The 26905-nt window shown below is 35.3% G+C and overlaps 1 protein-coding gene across 5 annotated transcripts in view; it reads right to left on the minus strand.

Annotated features, from left to right (window-relative positions):
* Positions 1-1955: 1955 nt before the first annotated feature.
* U2SURP (U2 snRNP associated SURP domain containing) overlaps positions 1956-26905 on the minus strand; it is a 53422-nt gene continuing 28472 nt past the window's right edge. For 4 of the 5 annotated variants that reach the window (XM_005888756.3, XM_070374913.1, XM_070374912.1 and 1 more), the window contains 11 exons: positions 26734-26813; positions 26249-26336; positions 25114-25236; positions 22520-22676; positions 20820-20915; positions 20050-20116; positions 16056-16215; positions 11272-11382; positions 8643-8761; positions 7236-7412; positions 1956-6133 (listed from right to left, as the gene is read on the minus strand). In XM_005888756.3, coding sequence (XP_005888818.1) covers positions 5995-6133; positions 7236-7412; positions 8643-8761; positions 11272-11382; positions 16056-16215; positions 20050-20116; positions 20820-20915; positions 22520-22676; positions 25114-25236; positions 26249-26336; positions 26734-26813 — 1317 coding nt within the window. In that variant the 3' untranslated portion in view covers positions 1956-5994. The remainder of the gene's footprint in view (positions 6134-7235; positions 7413-8642; positions 8762-11271; positions 11383-16055; positions 16216-20049; positions 20117-20819; positions 20916-22519; positions 22677-25113; positions 25237-26248; positions 26337-26733; positions 26814-26905) is intronic. The other variant, XM_070374914.1, reaches the window with a different exon arrangement.

Here is a 26905-nt window from a genome sequence, read left to right on the forward strand (position 1 = left end):
AAATCTACTTAATGAAAATGTCTTTCTCAAAGATTAAGAATTAAATGTCAACTGTAAGTAGTAAAGAATCCGCCTGCCAATGTAGGATACGGGTTCAATCCCTGGGTGGGGAAGCTTCCCCTGAAGAAGGAAATAGCAACCCACTCCAGTATTCTCGCCTGGGAAATTACATGGACAGAGAAGCCTGGCGGGCTATAGTCTGTGGAGTTGCAGAGTCAGACAGGACTGAGTGACTAGGAACAGCACAAATGCAAATCAAGTACAAAATTGTGTCTTATAAAGGTACCAGCACTATAGAACTGTAGTTTTGCTGTTTATTTTTAGTTAAAAGATGTTCCCATCATTAGTTTTCAGAACACTAAAAGTTTAACTACCACTGCATGATAACTACACACCAGTGACTTACATGTTATTTCATCCTTACAATAAACAGGCAAGGTTACTGCCATTTTATAGATGAAAATAGATTCCAAAGGATCACAAAGCTAGTAGTAGGAAAGAGCTGGTATTCAAGTATGAAGCCACAGCCCAGCTTCTTCCTCTTTCTCCATTACGCTATGCCACATCTCATTCAAAAGTCAGAAAATAAATCTTTAAAGTTTCATGCTCTGTGTTTTCTAAGGATAGGGAAAAAACTATAAAAATATATAAATAAAACAAATGCTTTTCCCCTCCTCTGTGGCAAAATTAACACCTAATCTAAACACTGAGTATACTAAATGGCAACATTTTAGTTTCCTTTTCACCAGGCAATGAAACTAAAAAAGCATTCGAATAGTCATTTATATTAACAGCTTCAAAATCACACATTTTAAAATGCTAAAGTTTGTTTTTATTTATGTTTTGGCCACACTGCACAGCATATAGAACTTAAGTTCCCGCACCAGGGAGTGAACCTGTGCCCCCTCCAATGGAAGTGTGGATTCTTAACCAGTGGACCACCAGAAGTCCCTCAAAACTCACATATGCTTTGAAAGTGTATTTTGTACCCCAAATTATGAAGTGAAATCATATCACACATAATCAATCATGTAAAGAAAACATAGCACAAAAAATGTCTAAAAAAGTGGTAGTTGGCATATCTACTTGGTATTACTTTGTTTTCTTTTTTACAGTTTTTACTCGAAATAGAAAATGCTAATGTGCCATTTGGGAAAAAACTTTTCTAATTTTAAAAGCAAATACAGAAACTTTCAAGAAAAAGTAGGCTTGAAAAAAGAACCAACTCACATGCTACCACATGGATGAACCTGAAGGAACACTATGCCAAGAGAAATACGCCAGTCACAAAATGACAAGCTCTGTATGAGTCTACTTATTTGCAGTATCTGGAGTCGTCAAACTCACAGAAACAGAAAGCAAAATGGTGGTTGCCCAGTGTGGGGAGAAGGGAATTAAGTTGTTTAATACATAGAGCTTTAAGTTTGTAAGATGAAAAGTTCTGAAGACAGGTTATATAACAATGTGAATATACAAACACTACTACACAAAAATGGTTAGGATTTTTTTTGTTTCTTGTGATTTTTGTTATGAGTATTTTATCACAATTTAAAAAATTTAAAGGAACCAGTGAGTTATTTTTAATGTGATGATACTACAGTTATGTCTTATGTCATTTAGAGACTAGTAAGTGGATCATCTGTAGACTGATGGGCACCAGGGAAGCTCATCCTATTATTCCACTTTCATGTATGTTTGAAAACATCCTCAATCAAACAGAACTTTTAAAAAATGGAACCAAAAAGAAAATGAAATTTCCTGATCAAAAAAATTATCTATCATGAAAATATTTTATTATGGTTTAAATATGTAAAAATGTAGAACATTTTAGCTACAACTGATAAATAAGACACATCATTTACTTCACTTGGGAGAAAGCTGCTGAAAACCAGATATGGTTTGCTGGGCTTACGTTAGAAAAGCTGTATGGAGAAAATTACATGAACAGTCTAAAGTTTGCTATGAAAACAATGTATTTTATTAAAGTAATTCAAAGTCAAAAAACAACAACAAAAGGGAAATTCCACAACCTTTGCAACTATATAATCTTTATGTAGAAAAACTATAAAGTGACAGTCTGGAAAGCAGCTCCACAATAAACTGAATCCTTACATCAAGAGTAACTAAAATGATGGAATCAGTTCACCCAAAAGAAATTTAGTTTTGCCATAGAGTATTTCAGCTGAGCTGATTTCAACTGTATTATTCTCAATTCTGAAAAGTTGTCTTTCCTGATATTTCAAATCACCAAAGATACAACATACAAGAGCCTGCTGAAGTCAAAAGAACAAAACACATACTCCAAGCACAATTACATATAAAAATGAATGAGGGCTTTTTATCTACACATCTACAAAACTGTATAAATAACCAATTACACATATGATCTGTGTACACTGAAGCTCCATGAGGTGGTACTGAATAAACACTTGAGGCATAGAATTTTCAACACTGGAACATGGCTCACTCTGGTCAGCAGCGCATTCCCACCTTCTAGTCCAGCATCACAACACTTCCCCTGGGATTTGTATTTGTGTCTTATCTAAGTCCTGGGAAGTTGATAACAAATAAAGAAAAATGCCGAAAGGAAAATGAACGAAATATCATCTAAAATCTATTCTAAAACATGCCTGTGAAATATGAACAAACCAAGCATTTCGTGAGTTTTTACAGTCATGTTCCTTTAAACTTACATTAGTGTCTTCATTAGTACCTGCACTGAATTTTCTGTAGCTTTTCCATTAACATATAATAGAAGAGGAAAACAACAAAGAAAAAAAGCTCTTATTTTCTTAGAAAAAAAGTGGTACTATTTATTTTAAAAAACAACCTTCTCTGCTAAAGAAATCACACTGTTGTGATTATCAAAATGGGTTAATTACTTTGACAATACAGACTTATTTTATTTTTAATAATCATAAACTATTACCATGGTCATATAATTTTTCAGAACTTATGAACATAATGGAGACAAATATGTACAGAATATTTCTAATAACCTATATTAGATCATGATTATAACTGTTAAAAATATATTCAAGTACTCAAGAATATTAAAGTTTGGGGGAAAAATGCAAAAGTCGTAAGCATTTCCTCCCTCTTAGATTCTTTAATTGGGATGAAAGTCTCACGGTAAGCCCACAGGAATGGTCTGTAATAAAGAAAAATTAGGTCAGTGTACAGTAATTTCTGCACACTTTAGCAGAAATGGCAAGAACACTTTGAGCCAAATCTAAGCATTCCTTTGGGTCAGGGCTTTTTGTTTTAGTTCTTTCATCTCTAACTTCTCAACATGTCACAGTTCAGAAGTGCCTATACACCTACTAACAGTAATAAGAAAATACAAAATCAAAGAAAAGATTCATAGACATGATTCTTTTCAACCTTAGGCCTCTCTTTGATAAGAAATGAAGGACTATTTTTTCTCTCTCACCTATTAAAGAGAGCGATTAAATGGTATTAACCTAGTAAGGAATACCTGTTTATGTTGGAGCGGAAGAGTTTAAGCCACGCCCTTTATAAAGAGTAGATAACAGAGGATTTCCTCCTACATGTAGCTGTTGGGGAGGATAGACATGTCATAGAACTGGAACAGGATACTTCCTATAACTGAACAGCCATGCCTACAAACATTTTCATGAACCTGCAGAAATTCTGCTAATTAAGTGTTCTTTATACAAGAAGCAATGAATACTATGCTTTTATAAAAATATGGTGGAATATCTCCCCCCGTCCCATTCACCAATTTCTGACCATTAAGCTTTCACTGAATCCATAGAGAATTAAACACACTTACTCTGGATATTTTCTCATTAAGTAAAGCTGGAAATTATCTAACAATACCACTTGCAATTCCAGGAAAAAAAAAAAAATTCAGTACAATCTAATATGAACACTAGCAAGCTTCACAGAATACATATTCTATCAAGCCTACAGAATCCCCATCCATCACCCAAAAGGAAGTCAGTCTTACCCACTGCATAAAATAAAGATGTTTGTTACATATCTAGATGCAGATTAAAAGAATTGCTAAATTCTACTGCAGTAGAGAAAAAAATACAAATAAGCACTCAAAACCGACCTAACAATGTCTACTCACTCCTGCTTCTCCAGGCTACTTTTTTAAGAGACAGAAAAATAAGCATAACTTGCAATTTGACTGGCAAAATCACTTCCTGACTAATCATTTCTAAGCCTATACTAGATACCAATGATGATGGAATGCCCACAATCACCAGCAACTCAACCTTATTATTATTTCTGCAACAGTAATTATATAAAATTCCATTCTCCCAGGCAGTGAACAAGGGAGAAAAACAGGTTCTTTAAAAATGGCTGTATTTGTAGGTTTTTAGAAACCAGCACCAAATGTTCATGTTTAATTATTCTAAGCAACATTTAGTAATTAACTAAATGCCTATCAATATGGACAAACAAAAGAGTGAATGATAAGGAAATAACTTTCAAGCAATAGTGCATGTTGTTAAGAACCACTAAGTAAAATAATTTGACACATTTCTACAGCTTTTGTAGGTTTGCCCAGTTTGGAAATAACATGCCTCAATGCTCAGTAATATTCCTACCCTTCAAATCATGAGTACAGGTTTTTAATTTTGTGACTAGGCAAGACCAAGTACAACTTGAAAAGATACTTTTAAAAAACAAGCTAACTCAGAACAATCTGTTATTAGAACCATTACTCTATTAAGAAGGGAAAAAACCATCAAATCACTGTAAAAAGTGTCTAAATGAAAAACTGAAAGCAAGGTTCACAAACAGTAGCATCAGTTCAAGTCTACATGACCCTTTATTACATTGTAGCGATATTATGTTCAACATTACATAAGTTTTCTTATGTCTTCCTCACACTGCAATTTATCCCCACTGTACAACAGATTTCAACTCTGAAAATGGTTTAAATCAACTTTTTGCATCTTTAATTTACAAACCATTGGGTGTTATGTTTCATAAAAATTTATATCATTTTAAAATTCTACTTAAAAGCTAAACCTAAAACTAAACCCTTTAAAAACAAAAAACCAATGAAGGTGCTTTAAACAGAACCTTGTAGAAATATTCTGATACCAGTGTTTGAAAGAGAGACTACGGAGGGCTATAAAAGGGCAACCTTCATAAAAAAAATTCTATGGCCAATTACTGTTAAATTCTTTTAAATACATTTTTCTAATGATAGAAAATTAAATCAAAAGATGGAAGTTTAATTTTTCCCCAATAAGTAGTTGTTCAGGACATGGGTTAAGTGTACTGAAATCATATTGCTTCTTTGAAAAAAGAGATTTTAGCCAGGCATACCATTAACAAAAGACCACGCATATCTGCCTAGTCTCTTGATCTCTGGGTACTAGTATTACCTAAGGGAACATTACCCAAGAAATTGGTTGGCAAGCCTACCAAATATGAGTCTTGGGTCCCTCAATTTTGACAGTCATCTTAGCAAATACAAAACTTTAGCTACTTGAAGAGTGAAGCTTGTAAAGTGCATTAGGTGTAAGAAACACAACGGAAGTGCTAAACTCACTTAGCAGGATTTTAAGGGACTTGATGTCATCAACAGGGCAAAAAAACAACATTTAAGTTTTCTGTTCAGATTTTATTTGAAATCTAATTCAAATTGTCAAAGCTACAAAAGGGGGGAAGACATCTGTATTATTTTTTCTAAGTCACAACATCCTAAAACAAAATACTACTACTGCCAGCAGATCCATTATACACATTTCTGATGAAATTCATTAGCACAATAAAAATTTCATCTTGAGAAACAGCCACAACAAAAGTAATTTATACAATATAAAACAACAACAGGTCTACAGATGCAGTTACTTATGAGTTTACACATGCATTCACAAACAAATAAAAACCCCAGGAATGCTCTTTCATTAGATTTTTTGTTTTTCGTTTTTTTAAAAAAACAGACCATTCAGGCACAAAACAAAATCGCATTTCCAATAAGTGACAGCATCTTAAAAATTTATGTCAGTGTTTGTTTTTCTTTGACTTTTTATGAGACCTGTGTGGAGATCGGGACTGGGATCTGGATTTCTTCCCTGATTTTTTAGGGGATCTAGACCGTGATCGCCTAGATCTTTTAGGTGTCCTTGAACCAGATGGAGATCTGAGGAAACAAACAAAAACAATTTAACCAAAGTACTCACGTGATCAAAACAAATTATACTTAAATTATCTAAAATGATCTTTAACAGGGCACAATGAAAGTCACTGAAATAAAAAAGGCTGTAAACTTTCCAGATTTATACTGTGCCTACTGTATGCACACACTCTCACACACACACATTTTGTACTTCCTATGCACCACATCAGTGATCACCGGTAGCAGGCATGGCAAGACAGACTCCCGAGCCCTACCACTGCTCTACTGACTCAAACTGTCGAAATCTGCATTTTAACAGCTCCCCAGATTATATAAGCCAAAGTTCAAAATGGCATCCAACATCATTCACAAAACTTTTGAACACAGTGGCTTTGCAGCCTATCTTCAGGAAAAGCACCAACTACTGCAATTTCAAGGGAAAGACAGCACTCTGTAAGTGCTATGCATTAAAATTACCAAAACAAATAATTATATAATTTTCATGAATGTATATATATATAATATATGCACAAGTACCATTCAGAAAAAAGAGTTATCTGTTATAGAAAAATTTTACTAAAAAATGGCTACAATAAAAACATTTTAGGATAAAAAGCAGTTTCAGCTCTCAGGAAAACTCTATAAACAAAACACTTCTAAATCACCTTTCTGGAACTTGGAGGAAAAAGGTATAGAACACACTAAATTAAATGCTGAAGAAATAGTCCATGGTATTTATGTCCACAAGTCTACCCAAGAACTTGCTAATAAGATTACTGCTGGGTGGGGAGGGAACATGTATTTTTCTTTCAGCCTTGACAAAAACCAAAGACTATTCCATAGAAACTAAAGAACAGAAAGGAAAGAAAAGCAGCTACTCCTACTCCACAGAAAACTGATGCTTAAAATTCCTGGCTGGTCTTTACGTGTTGGAAGCTTTCTTGTGCTTTAGTCATGAGTAGACTGGGGTGGGGAGATGGAAAGGAAGAATCTAAAATGAAAGTATATCTGTTTGGTTTTCTAAAATCCTTTCAAAAATGGCTGCCAAACAAATTATTTTCAAAAGCTGGTGGAATGACAAGGAAACTGGCATTTGAAATATTACAAAAAAATGACTTGTGTTTACCTTTTGGCCTTTTTGCTAACATCTCTAGGAGAATCTTTGTGAGATGACCTGGACCGTGAGCTCTCTTTATGAGATCTTTCTGAACGCTCTGATCGCTCCGATTTTGGTGATGGGGATTTCACTCGTCTACCACTGCTACTGCGAGATGGGCTAGGGGACGTACTGTGTCGCCTTTTCCTATGGAACAAAGCCCCCAAAACATCCCGTAAGTGAGCAAAGGATCAGGTATATCATTTTCCTTCTACTAAATTAGCTTTTAATTCCTATCAGTTTACACTATCTTTATTTTCACTAACCTTATTAATGTTATTTTCTAACAACATTCAAAGCCTTTTTATACTTAGAACAAAAAAGTCTTAAAGATAGGCTGATCGACACAAAAACTGAATTCAACTAAACTGGATTTTTCTCTGCTCTAAGAGAGATTATTGGAACAATGGACAAAATTCCATCAAGGTCTCTGATTAGATAATAGTGGTTTTTTTAATGTTAATTTCTTGCTCTTGAAAATTTTTTCTTTTTGTTCAATCTGGAAACTTTTACTGTGGTTAAGTATGTAAATGGGGCATCATGTAAGCAAGTTATTCTTAAATGATTGGGGTTAAAGGGAGAAAGGAAGAGGAAGAAGAAAATAAAGCAAAAGGAGAAATACTTTTAACACTGCGGGAATGAAGGTGAAAGGTATCTGGAAATTCTTTATAGCATTCTTGTAACTTTTCTAGAACTCTTATATCAAGATAATAATAAATGACAAAAAAGTGATAGATTTACTACTTTACCAATTAGTATAACCATGTGATCTTGTAACTATATGAAGAGTGACTAAGTCAAAATTTTTTAATTTGCATTTGCTTGGTTTTTATTAGGAAAATCTCAATTCTAAAGCAACTTTCTCTACTAATCAGAGATTTAGGAACTGTGAAAGTAAGAAATAAAAACTACAAGAGAAATGATTTTGATTAGAATGAAGACTTAAAAGTGAGGACCAAGTCCCTACAGCCTAAGTACACAATTTCCCTTAACAAACAGGACTGGGAGACTCAAGTTTATAGGTAGCAGCCTCAGCACAAAAGAAAAGCTTATATTGGAGGTAAGATCTAGCAAGCTGCTTAGTTATTTAAGCCTTAGGTTCGATACCTAATACTGTAACTGAATTCTTGCCCTGAACTAAGGCTAAGGTACCTTATAAACCATGTCAAGGGATGTATGTCCCAGGTAACTAAGCCAAGTGCCAAATGCCCCTTTGCTCAGCTAATTCTGCCTTCTGCAGGCAGAACCCAAACACGTTTATCATACACACAAAAAAACCTTTTCCAATCTGTTGGTTCCAGTGATGAAAATATTACAAAATGAAACACGATTCCAAATCCTAGAGCCAGCATAGGCATTAAATGAGAAATGTTATACCTTTCTTTCCTTGTTGGAGTACATTCATCTTTCTCCTTCTTGTCTTTGGATCGAGATTCCAGTTTTTCTTTATCCTTCTTATCTCTTTCTCGCTCTCTTTCTAATTCCTTCTCTTTCTCCTGTTTTTTTTTTTTTCAAAGAAATATTTAGTCATTAAAAAACACCAATCTGGTTAATCTCATTTATGTAGTAATATTTTCCCTTCTAGTTAACTATTTATAAAATTACTACTCAAAGTATACCTACTCTTCCGGAAAGCCAGTCATTTCTTCTACTTCTCTACTTATACTGGATTAATAATGATACCAGCAACAGTGGCTGAGTATTTTCTGAATGCCTACCATAGGCCAAGCAATTAATGAACAACTTTCCATATACCACTGCATGTAATTCTTCAAAACATGCCTATGAATAGTATTATCCTTATTCAAAACATGAAAAATGAGCCTTATAAAGGCTCAGTGCCATGCCTAAGGTCAAACAGGAATGAAGTCAGGATCTGAGCCAAAGCTCTAGAGTCAGGGCTCTTAAAGAGTGCTGTCCCTTCACTTAAACAAATTGGAAAAACAATATGATGACCTTTCCATCTAAAACTACAATAAAACTGTCAATAGTGATTCTAATTGCACAGCAAGTTGACTTAATCAAAGGAAAGCACTTATTAAAGTAATATACTAAAAAGGAGAAAGATTTATTCACAATAAATGTCTAGCAAAAAGTCTTAGTATTAATAGTGGGAAACAAGTATCAATCATATTGGAAATTTATAAAAGTACAAATTATAAGTCCTAATATAAAAGTACAAATTGACTACATAATTGCATAAACCAGAAAAATTACTTATTTGCTTATCCCCAACTGCTACAACTGCCACTTCTCACTTAAAATTATGACTGCTATTGATAATTAAGGGAGTGGCTACCAACAATGAACCCACAAAGCCAACTGAGCTCTTCAAAAACAAGAATTAAAAAACAAAACAATTAAATTTCTCTATGATTTGTATGCATCAAGAAAGGTAACCAATACCTGATACAAAGCCCATACCAGATGTTGGCAAATGTTTTCTGTAAAGGGCCAAGTAGTAAATATTTTCTGCTTTGTGGGCTACAGTCTGTCAACTTTATACGTAGTCCAAAAGCTACTACAGATAATACATATATAATAACTGAAGGGGGATGGCTGTGTTCTAGTAAGTTTATTAACAAAAATGAAGTGATGGTTATAGTCTGCTGACCCCTGGCCTATGCCTTCAAAAAAACACGTTCTTTCTTCCAATTATAACCATGGAGGGCAAGGAGACTAAAATGGTAATAATGTGGCACCTCAAGGTGCAGTCTTCCATGCAAATCAAACACTTGCCACCATCCCCAAAGGGACTCAACAGGGTTCAGATATATAACATCTTTTTTTTTTTTAATCTCATGTATCTTTTTTCCAAATACAACTACTGAGGACAAATTTACAAAGTGATGTTGAAGAGACCAACTTCCTCTGGTGATCTGCAGGTTACATTTTTCTGATTGATACTTCACAGGAATCAGACTACAGTTTACTTATGATATTTTAAACACTTTAATAATAAAAAATTAATGTTAACTATTATTTAATTCTTTGCGTGTGTGGTGCTAACGGTAAAAAATCTGCCTGCCAATGCAGGACACAAAAGATGCAGGTTCAAACCCTGGGTCAAGAAGATCCCCCTGAGTAAGGCATGGCAACCCACTCCAGTATTTTTGCCTGGAGAATCCCCATGGACAGAGGAGCCTGGTTGGGCTATACTCCATGGGATCACAGAGTCAGACACAGCTGAAGTAACTTAACACATACATACACAATTATCTAATTCACAATCCTGCAAAAACTGGACCATTAACCCAGCTTCACTGAGTAAAAGCAGGTTTCAGTGATGTGCCCAGGCATGCAGAGCAGAGCAGCAGCAGGAGTCCACACGCTGTGCGGCACCACAGCTGCTTTACCACACCACTGCTCCCATCAACGTGAAGAGCTTTGGATGACTCTAAGCTCCCTTCTACTTGTTGCTATTTCTCTCAATCATCCTTTTTTGTAATGACAGTCAAGATGTAGGTAAAAATTAATAACAGTACCAATCAATAAAATTCCTAGGTTCTTTCAACAACTATCCTGTGGGCTTCTTGTGTTAAAATTCCCTGTATATCCCTACATATCTTTTGATGTATAAGAATACAAGGTCCCTCAAAAGCTTAGAATTCACAGATGAGGTATTCTACCCCTTGCTGTTCCTCCTTGGACAAAATGTAAGAGTAGTCCTAACTCCATCTCTGTCTCTGTGCCACTACTTAGGGTTGTTGGTCACAAATGTGACTCTTTCTATAGTACCTTCCAGTTCTGAAAGTACGTCCTTAACAGGATGTTATGCTCCACAAGGATCCAGAATAAAAGAGCATGGTGTTGTTCTGAAACTGTTTTCCAAGCTGAACTAACTATAAAACATCAAATTCCAAAAGTTCCTATTTATCAGTATTCAGCATTTATATAAAGGATATAATTTGAAATATTCTCTTCCTTAAATACACCAATATATCAATATTATAGGCAGTCAAACAAATAACTGAAAAATGCATAATTGCGTATACTTATTCCTTACTCGCTGAAGAAGTTTATCTCTGTAGTGTTCTACTTGTTCCTGAAAGCTCTGGCCTGCTTTTTTAGGTCTTTTTCCAGATTCCAATTCATCTTGAAACTTCATAACTTTGAGCTGTGAAATAAGACATTTTTAAAATAAATCTTTTTAATCATTATAGCTTCTCAAGCAGTACTTTGCTCCTTTAAAAAAATATTTTCTTCTTTGAAACGTGTATAAGAAGGGAAAACAAAAATAGCAACATAAAACATAAAAACATACAGTAACTTATTAGGATTCAGTCAAAACATAACATCAGTGTATATAACTCCCTAATCTGAAGACCACTTGTGAGATAAGCCCAACTGCAGAATTCAAGTGATCAGGCACAGGCCCATGTGCTCTCTGCACAGCCACACAAGATGACTTGAAAACCAAGACCTGTGCCTCATGCCCTTGAGAATGTACCTATTCTTTGACATAATGAGAATGAATTTGGTATCTGGTACCCCAACTTACTCCAATACTTTGGCCACCTCGTGCGAAGAGTTGACTCACTGGAAAAGACCCTGCTGCTGGGAGGGACTGGGGACAGGAGGAGAAGGGGATGACAGAGGATGAGATAGCTGGATGGCATCACCGACTGGATGGACATGAGTCTGGGTAAACTCCGGCAGTTGGTGATGGACAGGGAGGCCTGGCGTGCTGCGATTCATAGTGTCACAAAGAGTCAGACACGACTGAGCGACTAAACTGAACTGACCCCAAATTAGAAAGGTTAAAGGTAAGCGTAACTTCCAGCAAGGTAAGACAGTCAGCAGAACACAGGGGATAAACAACTATTAAAACAATCAAAGAGAGCAGCATTCTGGTTATAGCTCATAAAGCTATAGCTTGAAGTGAAATTTCACTCTGTTTACAGGAGAGTCTAATCACTCAGCATCAAGACATCCAGAAAAGGTTAAACCATATTCAAAACGTACTTTTAAAGACACTAAGTATACAGTGATTTAAAAGAAAACAGAAAAATTCCCATTTCCTGTAATTTATTCATATATGAACAAAGTTTTTTGTACAAAAGTATTCACTACAGCATTATTTGCAAAGGAATGTAGACCACCTCCAGTTTATCAAGAGATTGCTAGCTGATTTTACGTGTGTGTGTGTGTGTGCACTGTGACTGTGAGTGAACTAAGGGAAGTCAAATATACAGTTAGGCATGAGGATTTAGATGATCCTGGATGGTACCACAGGACTGCAGTCCCAAACCTGTAAAATCTTGTTTCACTTTAGGCAGTGAGAGGGAACACACTTATCTGACGCAATTATTACAGATGCAAACTTCTTTACCTATTTCACAGTTATGCCCTGTAAATGGACTAAATGCTACTATTTTACTTGTATTTAAAAAAACAAGACCTCACTTGTTTTAGTTTTTTCCTTCACTACAAATGAGACTTTCCAGCAGACTGAAACAAGCCATAACTTCCACTCAAAGTGGTATTTTCATCATGTTTTACTTCATGAACATTAAGTTTCCAGATTTTTGCCCCTTTTCTACCTAATTCTACTTCTATTATCAGGATCATTTATAATCAGAGCTTTGAGGTTCTCTTCTCTTTCCTTAAAACTATTAAAAAGTACTTGCATTTTGTGTGTGTGTGTGTTAACAACTACATTTAAAAAGATAGTAAGATGTAAGGTAAAAGAGGGTGGGGGCTTGGGGGGGGGGGGCAAGTTTTCAAGTTCATCACTGTGTGAAGCCTCCCATACCTAAAACGGCTGTTCCAGAGAATGTATTTGTGGCAAATCAGTTTAAAAGTTAAGCAAGCAAGAGTCAAACAACCTGAATGTTACTCACGTGAAAGGGATCCCTACAGTACCTTTTGAAAAATCACTATAAAATCCCTAGTTACAGATCCTGCTGATGTGGCCTAACTCAGGCACGAGCACAAGTCCAGGGTGCCCAAGAAAACATGCCACAAAGGTTCCCAACTCAAAAGAGAATAGCCCGTGCAATGGTTTGCTGGCCATCTCAAGTATATCACCTTTCCCTTCAACTATTCACTCCTTCCTCAGGGGTCAGGGCAGAAAAGGGATTTTCTACTTCAGTAACAAAGAAGACCCTTCACCTGGCTCCCCACCTAGTGCTCCTCTCTTCCAATAACTCCAGCCCAGGCACTGTTCTAAGCAGAAATCTGAAAGATTACAAACTTGCTTCCAGTAAACACTGTAAGATCACATGACTGCGTATTTTCTAAGTGCTCTGCAGAAAACGTCAATATTTTATAACATAAATCTTTGGTTTTTATTAATTCCATGATAAAAAAGGTTCAGCTATAGACATCTTTGTTACAATACATTTAGGGACGAGAAAGGCTTTTAAAAAGAAAAACTGCTAAGGTGGTAAAGAGTCTGCCTGCCAAGCAGGAGATGTGGGTTCAATCCTTGGGTAGGGAAGATCCCCTGGAGGCTACCCACTCCAATACTCCTGCCTGGAGAATTCCATGGACAGAGGAGCCTGGCAGGCTACAGTCCATAGGGTGGCAAAGAGTTGGACGTGCCTGAGCAACTAACACTTCCACTTTTTCACTTTCTTATACACATACTATATATATTGTAGTATATAATAAAACTAACTAGAATTTTATTCTTCATTTAAGGGAGCACCAATAAAAAGGTATTCACTGAATTCTAAATTCAGAAACTGACATTCGAATTTAGGGGCAGAGAAGGGACAGTACATGAATAAAGCTCATGAGCCCTGAGTTCTAGCTCAAACTGGCCACCAGTTGTGGACCCTTACTCCACATGACTAAATCTCAGAGTAAATAAAGGAAAAGAATAGATAATTTTAAAACAAAGCCAAGAGCTACATTTTAAAATCAGATTTTTGGCTCACCATCCAAATCCCCAAAGAGTTAAGTAAATTGTGAGAGGGTGGCCACTATAAGAACAAGAAAGACAATCACTGAGTAGCAAAGAGAAGCCAGATTATCAAAGAGCATATAAAATAGGGGGAAAGAAAAAAAAATATATATATACATATACAGGTGTGTTGGTGTATGTACATGCATGTACAGTACATATACATACATATACAGTGTAGAATCATCCAAATTAACCAAAAAGTTAAAATCACATGGCTCTCTTTCAAATCAAGAGAAAAACAGAACACTAAGAATTAGTCTATTTTGGTATTTGTAAGAAGACAGTTCAATTATCAAGAAAATACATTTTTTTTTAATTGACCTCAGTCTTTGTTTCTACTCCAGTACTTCTATCAGGTCAGTGAGGCAGAGTTCAGTAAGACTGGGAGGAGTTCTGAAAGTTAAGAAGGGTCATGAGCAGCTTGAAAAAGGTCCACAGGTGAGTGCATTCACTGAGATAACACATCTTATTTTCCTGAAAATTTTATAAAGAATGTATATATCTCAGGAAAAATAAATCAACTTACTAATTCTGAAAATCCTACTTGTAACTGACATCATACTGATTCTGTGTAAGGCTGAAACAAAATGAATGCTTTCTCTAGTTTTCGGCTTGGTAATAGATATCTGAGAAAGAGGTGGGCAAGAACTTGTACCAGCCCAATAGCAGGTGGCGGAGAAATGCAAACTGGTAATTAATATGGTAAGGTATGGTCTTCCCTAGTGGCTCAGTGGTAAAGAATCCACCCACCAATGCAGGAGACATAGGTTCAATGCAGGAGCAACTAAGCCTGTGCACCACAACTATTGAGCCTGTACTCTGAATGCATGTGCTGCAACTACTGAAGCCTGCACGCTGACAGCCTGTGCTGCTTCTCAAAAAGAGAGGCCACGGCAAGGAGAAGCCCGTGCACCACCACTGGACAAAGTCCATGCAGCAACAAAGACCCAGCGCAACGAAAAATACATAAATAAATAAAAATAAAATTACAACATGGAAGGTATTACAAGTTAATAAAGGAAAAGCACAGATACACAGTAAGTATATAAAATACTGTTAAATGAATGGACAAAGTGTTACAATTCACTCTCATGTACACTTTTGAGATTAAGGACTGACTGCTACACTATTGCTAACATCTACTGGGAATGTTTCATCATCTGGGGGCAAGAAATAAGAAAGGCTCCCATTACAAAACCCTCCCCTCACTGACATGTCTGAATACCTTTGGAAATTTTTAAAAGACATCACAAAATGGAAGGGCATGGAGACAGAGAAGTCTTGAGAGTTTGGACTCTTCCTTCTTATGGTTAAGCCCCAATGTCTACTCTCTCCCCATCACTTGTGCAGACACTTAAAAATTTTGAGTGATGTATACATAACTTGAATGTGCCAGAAAAGATTTCACGTTTATTACATACTATGTATGCTCTAATATGATGGGTCTCATAAGGTGAGATATAATCTATTACATCAGTATCTGCAGATGGTCTCCTATGTGCTAGGCACTGAAGATATGATCGTCAACAGACGACAGACATGTGAAGGGTCCCTTATCCTCACAGAAATCACAGCCTAGAGGGGAATACAGACATTAAACAAGCAAGCAAGGGAAAAAAACATAAATATACACAACACAATACATGTAAAATCATAACAGACTAATATGGAGAAGTAAGCAAAGCCAGAAGGTTAAGAAAAGGGTACCAAGACAGAAGAGGTGCTTGAACTAAGAGGCCTGAAGGAAGATAGCAGGTATGAAGGTTCCAGACAGAGAGGGAACAGTATGGACCAAGGTGTGATGCTGAGAGAAGCACAGTTTGGTGGAGAAGGTGGAAGAAGGTACAGTGTAGTTTAAACTTCAATGCAATACTAACCTCGATTTCACGGAGTTTAGCTCGTTTTTCCTCACTCATTTCAGAGTACTTAGAGAACTTGGACTCAGTCATTTCTTCTTTGATTGGATTAGAGTACAAATGATGTTCTTCAGATTTGGAACTCTGAGTATCTTCTTCATCTTCACTTTCTTCTTCTTGACTTTGGAAGTAAACAGAATACATTGTATGTCAAGGCAACAAGGAAAATAAAAGTTACATTTTAGAGTCTTGGCCTTTTTGATTTTTCATTGCCTTAGAGCTTAAGTAATGTTAACAAAACTAAGAGGACAATCATCATTAAAACATTCTGTACAAAATAATAGACAATTTTATAAAACTCTTATGTTTCCTCCACAGAAAAAATTTGTGCTTCAACATAATCACGCTTTTAAAAATAGCTTATGTTATTTTTATGCTTTTTTTCTGCCAGAAACCTTTGATGCAGCAATTAAATGAAATGAATAATCAATCAATGATTTCGTATTCTTTGTAGTTCAGTAATTTTATGATGGTTAACATTTAAAAAGCCAGATGTTTACCCTTCCTTCAGCAGAGTCTATAAACTAGAAAATACAAGAGTTTCAGTCAGTTTCTATGAAATAATCAACACAGCAGCAAAGGCCTTATCTATTAATAATTAACATATAACCCTAAGAATAAAACAATATATTAATTTTAAATATTAGCACATATTACTTCATGTCATAGTTGATTATGAAAGTTGGATTGGTATGTAAAATTAAAAGAAAATGAAAAACTAACTACCACAGCTAAGGGATACAAGGAAGAAAAATTCTCCTGTCTTCCAGAAGCAATCTAGTGGAAACAGACAAGCAACTATGACAAGCTACTCATCATGGCCAGAATAGGATTAACAAGTCTTCTTCAATGTTCTTCAAATACAAAAAATGAAGTGACTTTAAAAAAAAGAAAAAAGTCGTATGCTCCAAGACTAGGCTTTGTGAGTGTTAAATTTTAAATTTGAGCAAAACAAGTGTTCCATGTACAAACTAATTCAGAAATGTTTATGTATACTGAAACAAAATTCCTCATAAAAAAATATGGTGATATGAACATGATTACCAGCATACCCTAGAAAATGTTATTTTCTCTTTAGTATTTGAACCCAATAAGCCCTTATATGTTGGTATTTGGATACTAACACTCTACCATGAATAAGGAGTCTTTTAGTATATATTTACAACTATTTGTAACAATATAAAAACAATTATAACCATATTTATCCCAAATAAAATTTTAATTATTTTAGAACCTGATAAGACACACACTGAGAAAATTTTAAGCAAAGTAGATAACAATAAAGAGAGAATATACTGTTTGCCTTTTAATTTCTCATCTGCAGAATACTAATAAAATACTTTCAAACTTTATACTCTCAGAGCGCCACAAATCATTAGTAGCACATATAGGCATAACTCAATACAATACTTAGGTGAGGAAGAAAAACAGAAAAAAGTCAAAATCCAAGATTAAAAAAAAAAAAAAAAAACTTTTCTGAACTAAAATTTACATAATATTTCTTCTTAATTTGTCAGAAACTTGGGAGAAGGAAATGGCAATCCACTCCAGCACTCTTGCCTGGAAAATCCCATGGATGGAGGAGCCTGATAGGCTACAGTCCATGGGGTCACAGAGTTGGACACGACTGAGCAACTTCACTCACTTTTAAACACAGTTCTTAGCTAATTTTTCAGAACACAAGAATTTCTTGTCTTATGGTACAAAATAGTTCTACAAGTGCCTCACATGCTTTTAAGTGGTTAAACTGTGTGTGTGTGTGTGTGTGTGTGTAAAAACAGATGTTTACTGAAGGATTATTCTGGAAAGAGCCAGTCAGTAAAGATGCAAAACAGTTAATGAAATTGTGTGACGTATGAAGTGAAGAGTGCTTAACCAATTGTCTGTTATTGACAAACTCAAAAAAATTCAAAACAAATTTTTTTGCAATTCTAAATATTCCTTGATAAACTTCCTTGCACACTTATCTGAATACCTGCTTTCAACCAAGATGAATACAAGCAGATAAACATAGGGACTGACATGAAATAACAACACCCATGATAGTTCAATAAAAAAAAAACAATGTGGGTCACAGAATAGTATGTAAAACATTATATAATTTATGCTTTAAATTTATGCATATTTTTATACAGAGGAAGAATCTAGGGAACTAGAAACTAAATACTAATCATATTACTTAAGACTTTTAAAATGAACTACACTACAGATGATGATTTAAAAAATATACACACTTTACAGTTATCATTTAAATTTTCTAAGGCTTGAGCAATCTGTTCTAAATGGCTTTGACTTTAGCTCTTATTTACCAGTTCTAGGTTCAGGTCTCACACCCAACTTGTCTTTTACTTTTAAAGAAATGGAAATTCAAGACTCTAAACCCATAAAGAATTCATTACAAATGAAATTAAATTACTATTTTGAACTTTTCTGCAAACTACTAGTGATATATACATACATATATTTAAACCAGTCTTCTGCCACAAATACAATAATTACTTGTCAAGAGCAGCTTCTTGGTAAAAAGGTATTTTTGGACTCAGCCACTAGAGAGCAGTAGTGAGGCGCAAGAAAATTTCAAGAAACGGAAAACAGAATTTTAAGTATTTTTTCCCTATTTTTCACTTTCATAAAGTTACTTTTGTTATTAAGACTTATTTGGAACTCTTAGGAAAAGTAAAAAATATATATTATACTCGTAGTGATCCGTGCTTCCCTGTATGAATGTATGATTACCATCAATACAAATGCATACGCATTTCAAACATTAACATAAATAACAAACTTACTGCAAAAAATTAGTATGCTTAGAAACAATACCACTTGAACAATACTTGAGTTCTGCAAAGGCTTTTCTACCCTTTATTTTCCTTAAATTAATTATTTTATAAGAACAGGTATTCATTTTAAAAAGCAGTGATCCTATCACAGTGAGAGATGTTAACTAATCATGGGATTGCAGACGTAAAGATGAAAACAAGTTGTACTGTTTTCAATTCCTCTACTTCTAAACAGACTCAGTCAGGTATTTCTGACAGCCAACAGCATCTATATTTTACAAATATGTTGTCATAATCATTGCTGACATGTTCTGATCACACTGTTTCTGCGAAGACACCACTGCAGACAAGTTTTCTTCATCATATCAAACTGTTTCCACAAATGCTTATCATATTTCCTTAAATTTAAATGCTAATAATACACATTTATTAGATCCATACAAATGCTCAAATTGTGCTGGGACACAAAGGGACTTTTCCTTTTGTTTACTCTTCCATTTGAAAACAAACAAACAAACAAAACCCCATAAACCTCTGCTTTGTGTTCTTGATGCCTTCTCTTTCCCTATTAAAAAAATAATTAACTTCCTTTGCATTGATTTTAAAAGGTGCCCAGTGTTACCAAAAAAACTACCAACATAAACTTGCAGAATTTGGGAGCAGGAATTCCTATTGCATTCAGTGCTAACCAGCAAAACTGAAAATTATAATAAATTTTCTATATGACGAAGGTAAGTGGTTTTTTCTTTTATTTTTTCTTAGTTCTTCTGGAGTGTGTACATTTAAATAACAAAAAGAATGGTCAGAATGCATTATTTTTCTTAGCAATGAGCATAACCTCCCCATTCACATTTTAAAAATCACCATTTTGTGGAGCCGAAAGAATAAAGATTTAAAACAAACGCAGTTGACCATTTAGTAACTACAATGTGAGAATGTATAACCTAGCACAGAAAAATAAACTCAAAAGCAAAGTGAAACCAGATGCATCAAAACCAGAAAGTAAAAGCTCTTTACTCACTAGAAAAACAATGAAGAACTAAAAATGATCCTCTTAAAACAAGTTTTTTAAGAGTTAAGTTTTCCTCTTCCCTATTATTCAAGTACATCTCTTAATGAAAAAGAGAGTGTATATGCAATAAGAAACTGAATATATTCTAAACCTAGATTCTTACTTTTGATTTTCTTCTTCTTCTGATTCTTCATGCTGGTCAAATAACTCCCATTTAGAAGTTGTTACAGCTAAATAGAAGGAAAAACAGGATGTAATTCCATAAGGTAAATTAGCATTTTTGCAGCAGCACAGTAGAAGCCTAGCTTTAGAACTGAAAGCTTATATTATAGAAGTTATCTACATTTATCTTTTCTTTGAATAGCCATTTCCATGTACTAAATCTATTTCCTTCCTCACACCTACACTATAATTTTATTCCAATTCAGAAAGTAACAAATAGCACTGTCCTCCTTGTTTCTGTGTTAGATGCTAAGATTTGTTTCATTAGAACCTACAAAACACTAAATTAACAATTACACTAGGATACATGTCCAAGCAAGTATGAAAGGCAGGTCTAAACTGCATCTAATAAATCAATCACTATAAGAGACACAGTGATTTCGATTTTCTGAAACTGACCTCTAAATTTCCAAATAGGCATCCCACCTACATTTTCTACTGATTGGCTCAACCTGAAAGGTTTTCAATGATTTCTGATTACTCCAAGCATCCAAACTGAAGCACCTAAGAAAACTGTAACAGCAACTACACTGAAAACTTAGCCACTAGAAATATAAAATAGGGTAATACTGGGTCTTAAGGTTATAACATGTTTCAACATGTTATAAAACACAAAAGGAAAACTACACCTACACACACACACACCAATGTTCAGTAAAATTTTAAGTACTGAATTTTCTAAAGATTTGCATTTACTGTACTTTAACTTACCCTGTGCTTCCAATTCAGATTCATCTACAGCTTCCCATTTTGATGGGGCAACTTTAAATATAGGCTCATTCTTCTTTGAATCTTCAGTTGCATCCACTAAGGAAGAAAAATGAGCCATCAACTCTGACTACTAGAGGATGACTTAAAGAGCTCATGAGTATTCGCCATATTATTAAAAAGCAAAACTAAATAAGGTCACACACGGACTAATAATGCTAGTGTCAAGAATAACGATTATGACTAATCCAACTCTCTGCATCTGAAGGCTAATTTTTAAATATCAATGTAAGTAAAAATAATATATATGTGTATATATAAAACACACACCCAGAACATACAGGTGGTTACTTCAAGCAAAGGGAGAAGTTGAGGAAGTAAAAAAAAAACCCTTCAGTACCTTTATCTAATTATTTTTTTAAGTATAAAATTCATATTATTCAGTATTTTAACATACAATTCAAATGTACTGAAGAGGTACATTAGGTATACTTAATTCAATAAATGATTTCAGATAGCCAGAAAAACAAAGTATAAGTTAGGAAAACGAATAATAAAAACAGAATTGGAGAAAAGGGAACCCTCTTACACTGTTGGTGGGAATGCAAACTAGTACAGCCACTATGGAGAACAGTGTGGAGATTCCTTAAAAAACTGGAAATAGAACTGCCATATGAACCAGCAATCCCACCGCTGGGCATACACACCAAGGAAACCAGAATTGAAAGAGACACGTGTACCCCAATGTTCATCACAGCACTGTTTATAATAGCCAGGACATGGAAGCAACCTAGATGTCCATCAACAGACGAATGAATAAGAAAGCTGTGGTACATATACATCATGGAGTATTACTCAATCATTAAAAAGAATACATTTGAATCAGTTCTAACGAGGTGGATGAAGCTGGAGCCTATCATACACAGTGAAATAAGCCAGAAAGAAAAACACCAATACAGTATAATAACGCATATATAAGGAATTTAGAAAGATGATAACGATAACTCTGTATAAGAGACAGCAAAAGAGACACAGATATACAGAACAGTCTTTTGGACTCTGTGGGAGAGGGAGAGGGTGGGATGATTTGGGAGAAGGGCATTGAAACATGTATATTATCATATGTGAAATGAATCACCAGTCCAGGTTCGATGCATGATACAGGGTGCTCGGGGCTGGTGCACTGGGATGACCCAGAGGGAGGGCATAGGGAGGAAAGTGGGAGGGGGGTTCAGGATGGGGAACACATGTACACCCATGGCGGATTCATGTCAATGTATGGCAAAACCAATACAATATTGTGAAGTAATTAGCCTAGAATTAAAATAAATAGATTTTATAAAAAAAAAAAAAAAAACAGAATTGTTAAAACAAAGTACTTGGGATTATGCATACAACTGAACATAAGGTTGTGCCTCTAGTTTCCCAACAATTAAGACAGGAAAAACTTGCTAGTATTTTAAGAGGCTATCTCGCCCCAAAAAAAAAAAAAACAAGTATGACCAGAAAGAATACGCTTTTCTTGGCATACTTAAATGTATTGCTGGGTATGTGAATTCTGAAAAGTCAAAAAAGAAAGAAAAAAGTTAATTGACATCTTACTCAGAAATTATAACCTTCTTAAACATCAGCATGTGCAGAAATGAAGAGATTTGGAAACAAACTTACTAGCTAGATTTAATGACTTTGAAGTCTGAACTTACAAGGCACTCCATCAAGATCATCATCAAGGCTCTTTATAGGGACTCCATCAAGGTCATCAATAGGAGTAGCATCAATAGGAATTCCATCCACATCTTCTAGAGGGGCACCATCCAGCTCTTCCTCAATGGGGGCACCATCAAGGTCATCTGGTACATCCTATAAAAACATGTACTATTGTAATATGGGCTCGATAAAGGACAGAAATGATATGGACCTAACAGAAGCAGAAGATATTAAGAAGAGGTGGCAAGAATACACAGAATTGTACAAAAAAGAGCTTCACGACCAAGATAATCACGATGGTATGATCACTCACCTAGAGCCAGACATCCTGGAATGTGAAGTCAAGTGGGCCTTAGAAAGCATCACTGCGAACAAAGCTAGCGGAGGTGATGGAATTCCAGTTGAGCTATTTCAAATCCTAAAAGATGATGCTGTGAAAGTGCTGCACTCAGTATGCCAGCAAATTTGGAAAACTCAGCAGTGGCCACAGGACTGGAAAAGGTCAGTTTTCATTCCAATCCCAAAGAAAGGCAATACCAAGGAATGCTCAAACTACTGCACAATTGCACTCATCTCACACGCTAGTAAAGTAATGCTCAAAATTCTCCAAGCCAGGCTTCAGCAATACGTGAACCATGAACTTCCAGATGTTCAAGCTGGTTTTAGAAAAGGCAGAGGAACCAGAGATCAAACTGCCAACATCCGCTGGATCATGGAAAAAGGAAAAGAGTTCCAGAAAAAACATCTACTTCTGCTTTACTGACTATGCCAAAGCCTTTGACTGTGTGGATCACAATAAACTATGGAAAACTCTGAAAGAGATGGGAATACCAGAACACCTGACCTGCCTCTTGAGAAACCTGCATGCAGGTCAGGAAGCAACAGTTAGAACTGGACATGGAACAACAGACTGGTTCCAAATAGGAAAAGGAGTACGGCAAGGCTGTATACTGTCACCCTACTTATTTAACTTATATGCAGAGTACATCATGAGAAACGCTGGACTGGAAGCAGCACAAGCTGGAATAAGGATTGCTGGGAGAAATATCAATAACCTCAGATATGCAGATGACACCACCCTTAAGGCAGAAAGTGAAGAGGAACTAAAAAGCCTCTTGATGAAAGTGAAAGAGGACAGAGAAAAGGTTGGCTTAAAGCTCAACATTCAGAAAACGAAGATCATGGCATCTGGTCCCATCACTTCACGGGAAATAGATGGGAAAACAGTGGAAACAGTTGTCAGACTTTATTTTTTTGGGCTCCAAAATCACTGCAGATGGTGAATGCAGCCATGAAATTAAAAGATGCTTACTCCTTGGAAGGAAAGTTATGACCAACCTAGATAGCATATTCAAAAGCAGAGACATTACTTTGCCAACAAAGGTCCATCTAGTCAAGGTCATGTATGGATGTGAGAGTTGGACTGTGAAGAAAGCTGAGCGCTGAAGAATTGATGCTTTTGAACTGTGGTGTTGGAGAAGACTCTTGAGAGTCCCTTGGACTGCAAGGAGATCCAACCAGTCCATTCTAAAGGAGATCAGTCCTGGGTATTCATTGGAAGGACTGATGCTAAAGCTGAAACTCCAATACTTTGGCTACCTCGTGCGAAGAGTTGACTCATTGGAAAAGACCCTGATGCTGGGAGGGATTGGGGGCAGAAGAAGGGGACGACAGAGGATGACTGTAATATGTTCTTTTGCGTGCTAAAGTCTAAGGATACAATAATGAGTGAAAATGAGCTTTGGTCCCTTAGTCCCTCCTGTCACAGAGCTCAGGAGAACTTGAGGGGCGGAGAGGGCAGGGGAGTGGAGAAGGAGCCAGTCAATCAGATAATCACAACAGTGTAGGATGACTTATACAACAAAGAGGTGCACTGTATTATTAGAATGTATAGTAAGTAGGTTCTACCTAAAGAGGTCAGAGAAGGCTCAATGAACTTATGCTCAAACTGAGATCTAAAGGGTCTGAGACAAGAGATGTTCCAAAAAGAGGAAAGAACATGTATAAAGGTCTACGGTAGGAGAAAACATTGATATTAACAAACTGAAACAGGACCATGCGGTTTAAGTGGGGAAGCAAATCAGGAGTATCTTGTAGAAGTGAAAGCGAAAACATGATAGATGGATCAGGATGGTGAAAATGAAGATGAAGGATTCAAGAACTATTGAGGAGGCTTAAAAAATAAACAAACCAGAACAGTGATGAACAGAATCTGCTACCACTGTGGTACACATCTTTTCAGGTATGTATTTACTTACATAGGTATCTTCAGTTTAACAAAATGAAACTGTGCTGCATATTTCGCTCTATTACTTGCTTTTTTTTTCTTTCTTCTACTAATATACAATAAATGTTTCCATGTCATCAAATAAAACACCAGTCATCAATTTTTACATAAGGATACAAAACAGAGAATTCCTGTTATATATAATTTCAACTCCTGGGCTCCAACAATTCCAGCAACAAATATCCACTATTTTGTGGTAAACAGTACATATTTTCCACAAAGAAATGTTAATCATATCTGTACCTCCAAAGCATCCCCAGAAATAAATTTTAAGATAATCAGACAAATACAGTGAATACCTACCTCTGCTTCCTTTTCTTCAATAATATTTACAAGTCCTAAGAAAATATTTTGTAGTTTGATCAAAAATGGTTCTGGATAAATTGCCCAATCTTCCCATGCTCTAAAGCAGGTCATTACCCGTTGCTAACAGGAAAAAGACAATGAATTATTATTCAGGACAATATGTATCAAACATCATCTCATGATAATGACCATCACAATTTGCTGAATTTCCATCACAATTTTCCTTTAAAGCAAAAATTCTTTTTAAAACTTAAGGAAAATAACTATCATTACAATATTTTTTTATCATTACAATTATTTTTTTTAATCAGTTACCTCTCAATTAAAAGAGGAAAGATACTAAGAATAAATATAATAAAAAAAATCATAACTGCTTGCTCTTGGTCACCTAAGCTCAAGTTCCCTCCCAGAATGGTACACATTCTGGGAAACACTAGCCTAGAAACTAATGAAAGCTGGATACAAGTGTAGCCAAGTTCTGATCTGAATTCCTTTATGGTCTGATGAAATACTTCCTGAGTCCGATTAATACCTCTCTCTGGCCCATCCTCAAACTTTTCTATAATCTCTGTCTTATGGTCAAAATTTAAGATAAAAAAATTTTAATGGAGTTGTTTGTTTGAATCCCCTAAATGGTGGAGTCATTGGGAATCTTCCCAAGCTAAAAATTTCCTTAATGAGTGTTCTGCCCATGGAAGTATATCTATTTTTTTAACTATAAGTAAGGTATTTTGTTTGGCTTTTCTTAACGTTGGTCTATAACTTCAGAGCTTATAAAAAAAAATTAATTGCTGAATATACTTTCTAAACATAACTAAAATGTATATTTCTAATCCAGCCAAATTATATATACTACTACAAAACAAGTGATCTTCTGAGTGTTTTTTGTGAAAAGACTAATATTTTATTAAAATGTTTAAAAATAAACCAGATACCCAAAACACTACACATATTTTAAAATTTCAGACTTTTTCCGATACTGAAGGTAAAATGGTGGTAAATTTTAAACCAATAATTTCTGAAACACCTAAGTTACGTCTTACAGTACATACTCTTAGCTCTCCAATGTGGTTCCCAGCCCCCATGTCCCATTTAAAACACTAGGGCAAAATTAACCAAACAATAAACGTACCTTAAAGTTTTCAGACTGTAAATGGCCTTGAATTGTACGATAGGTAGCATTGAGGTCTGAAAATATCTGACACAACTTTGTTTCAAAACTGAAATTCAAATAATACATTACTTTAACTATTATTCTGAATTTTTCTTCTGCAAAAGCCCCCAAAGAGTCTTAAGAACTAGTTCCCTTGATTAACAAGGAATTTTACATCTCGGTTACTTTGGGCCATCTAGTCCAACCTCTTTGTTCCATAAAATAGGGAACAGAAAAGTTAAGCAACTTGTTCAAGGCAGAAAAAGGAATAGCAGAGCCAAGATTAGGGCTGATATCTCCAAATTTCCCTTCAGAGCCAGTTCTTCAAAGCTTCCCTGATTCATAAAATAAACACCAAAAAGGAAATGTTGGGAACTGAGCAAGAGTTTTACTATACTCTTTTCTGAGCATCTTACCCTTAAATATTTTATTTTAGGCATATCACCTTACATCACTATACTTACAATTTTCTATAATAGGAAGCATTGGCAACTTTGGCTGAAGAGTTGTATAAAACATCAGAAACCAAATATAATCTGGCAATCTAGAATACCAAAAGAAGAATTTTAAGAAATTCTGTATCACCACAACCATGACTTTAGCAGGAATAAAAGTTGTAATTCATTTACATTTCAA

The sequence above is a fragment of the Bos mutus genome, chromosome 1 (assembly GCF_027580195.1).
Source record: "Bos mutus isolate GX-2022 chromosome 1, NWIPB_WYAK_1.1, whole genome shotgun sequence".
Taxonomy (NCBI): domain Eukaryota; kingdom Metazoa; phylum Chordata; class Mammalia; order Artiodactyla; family Bovidae; genus Bos; species Bos mutus.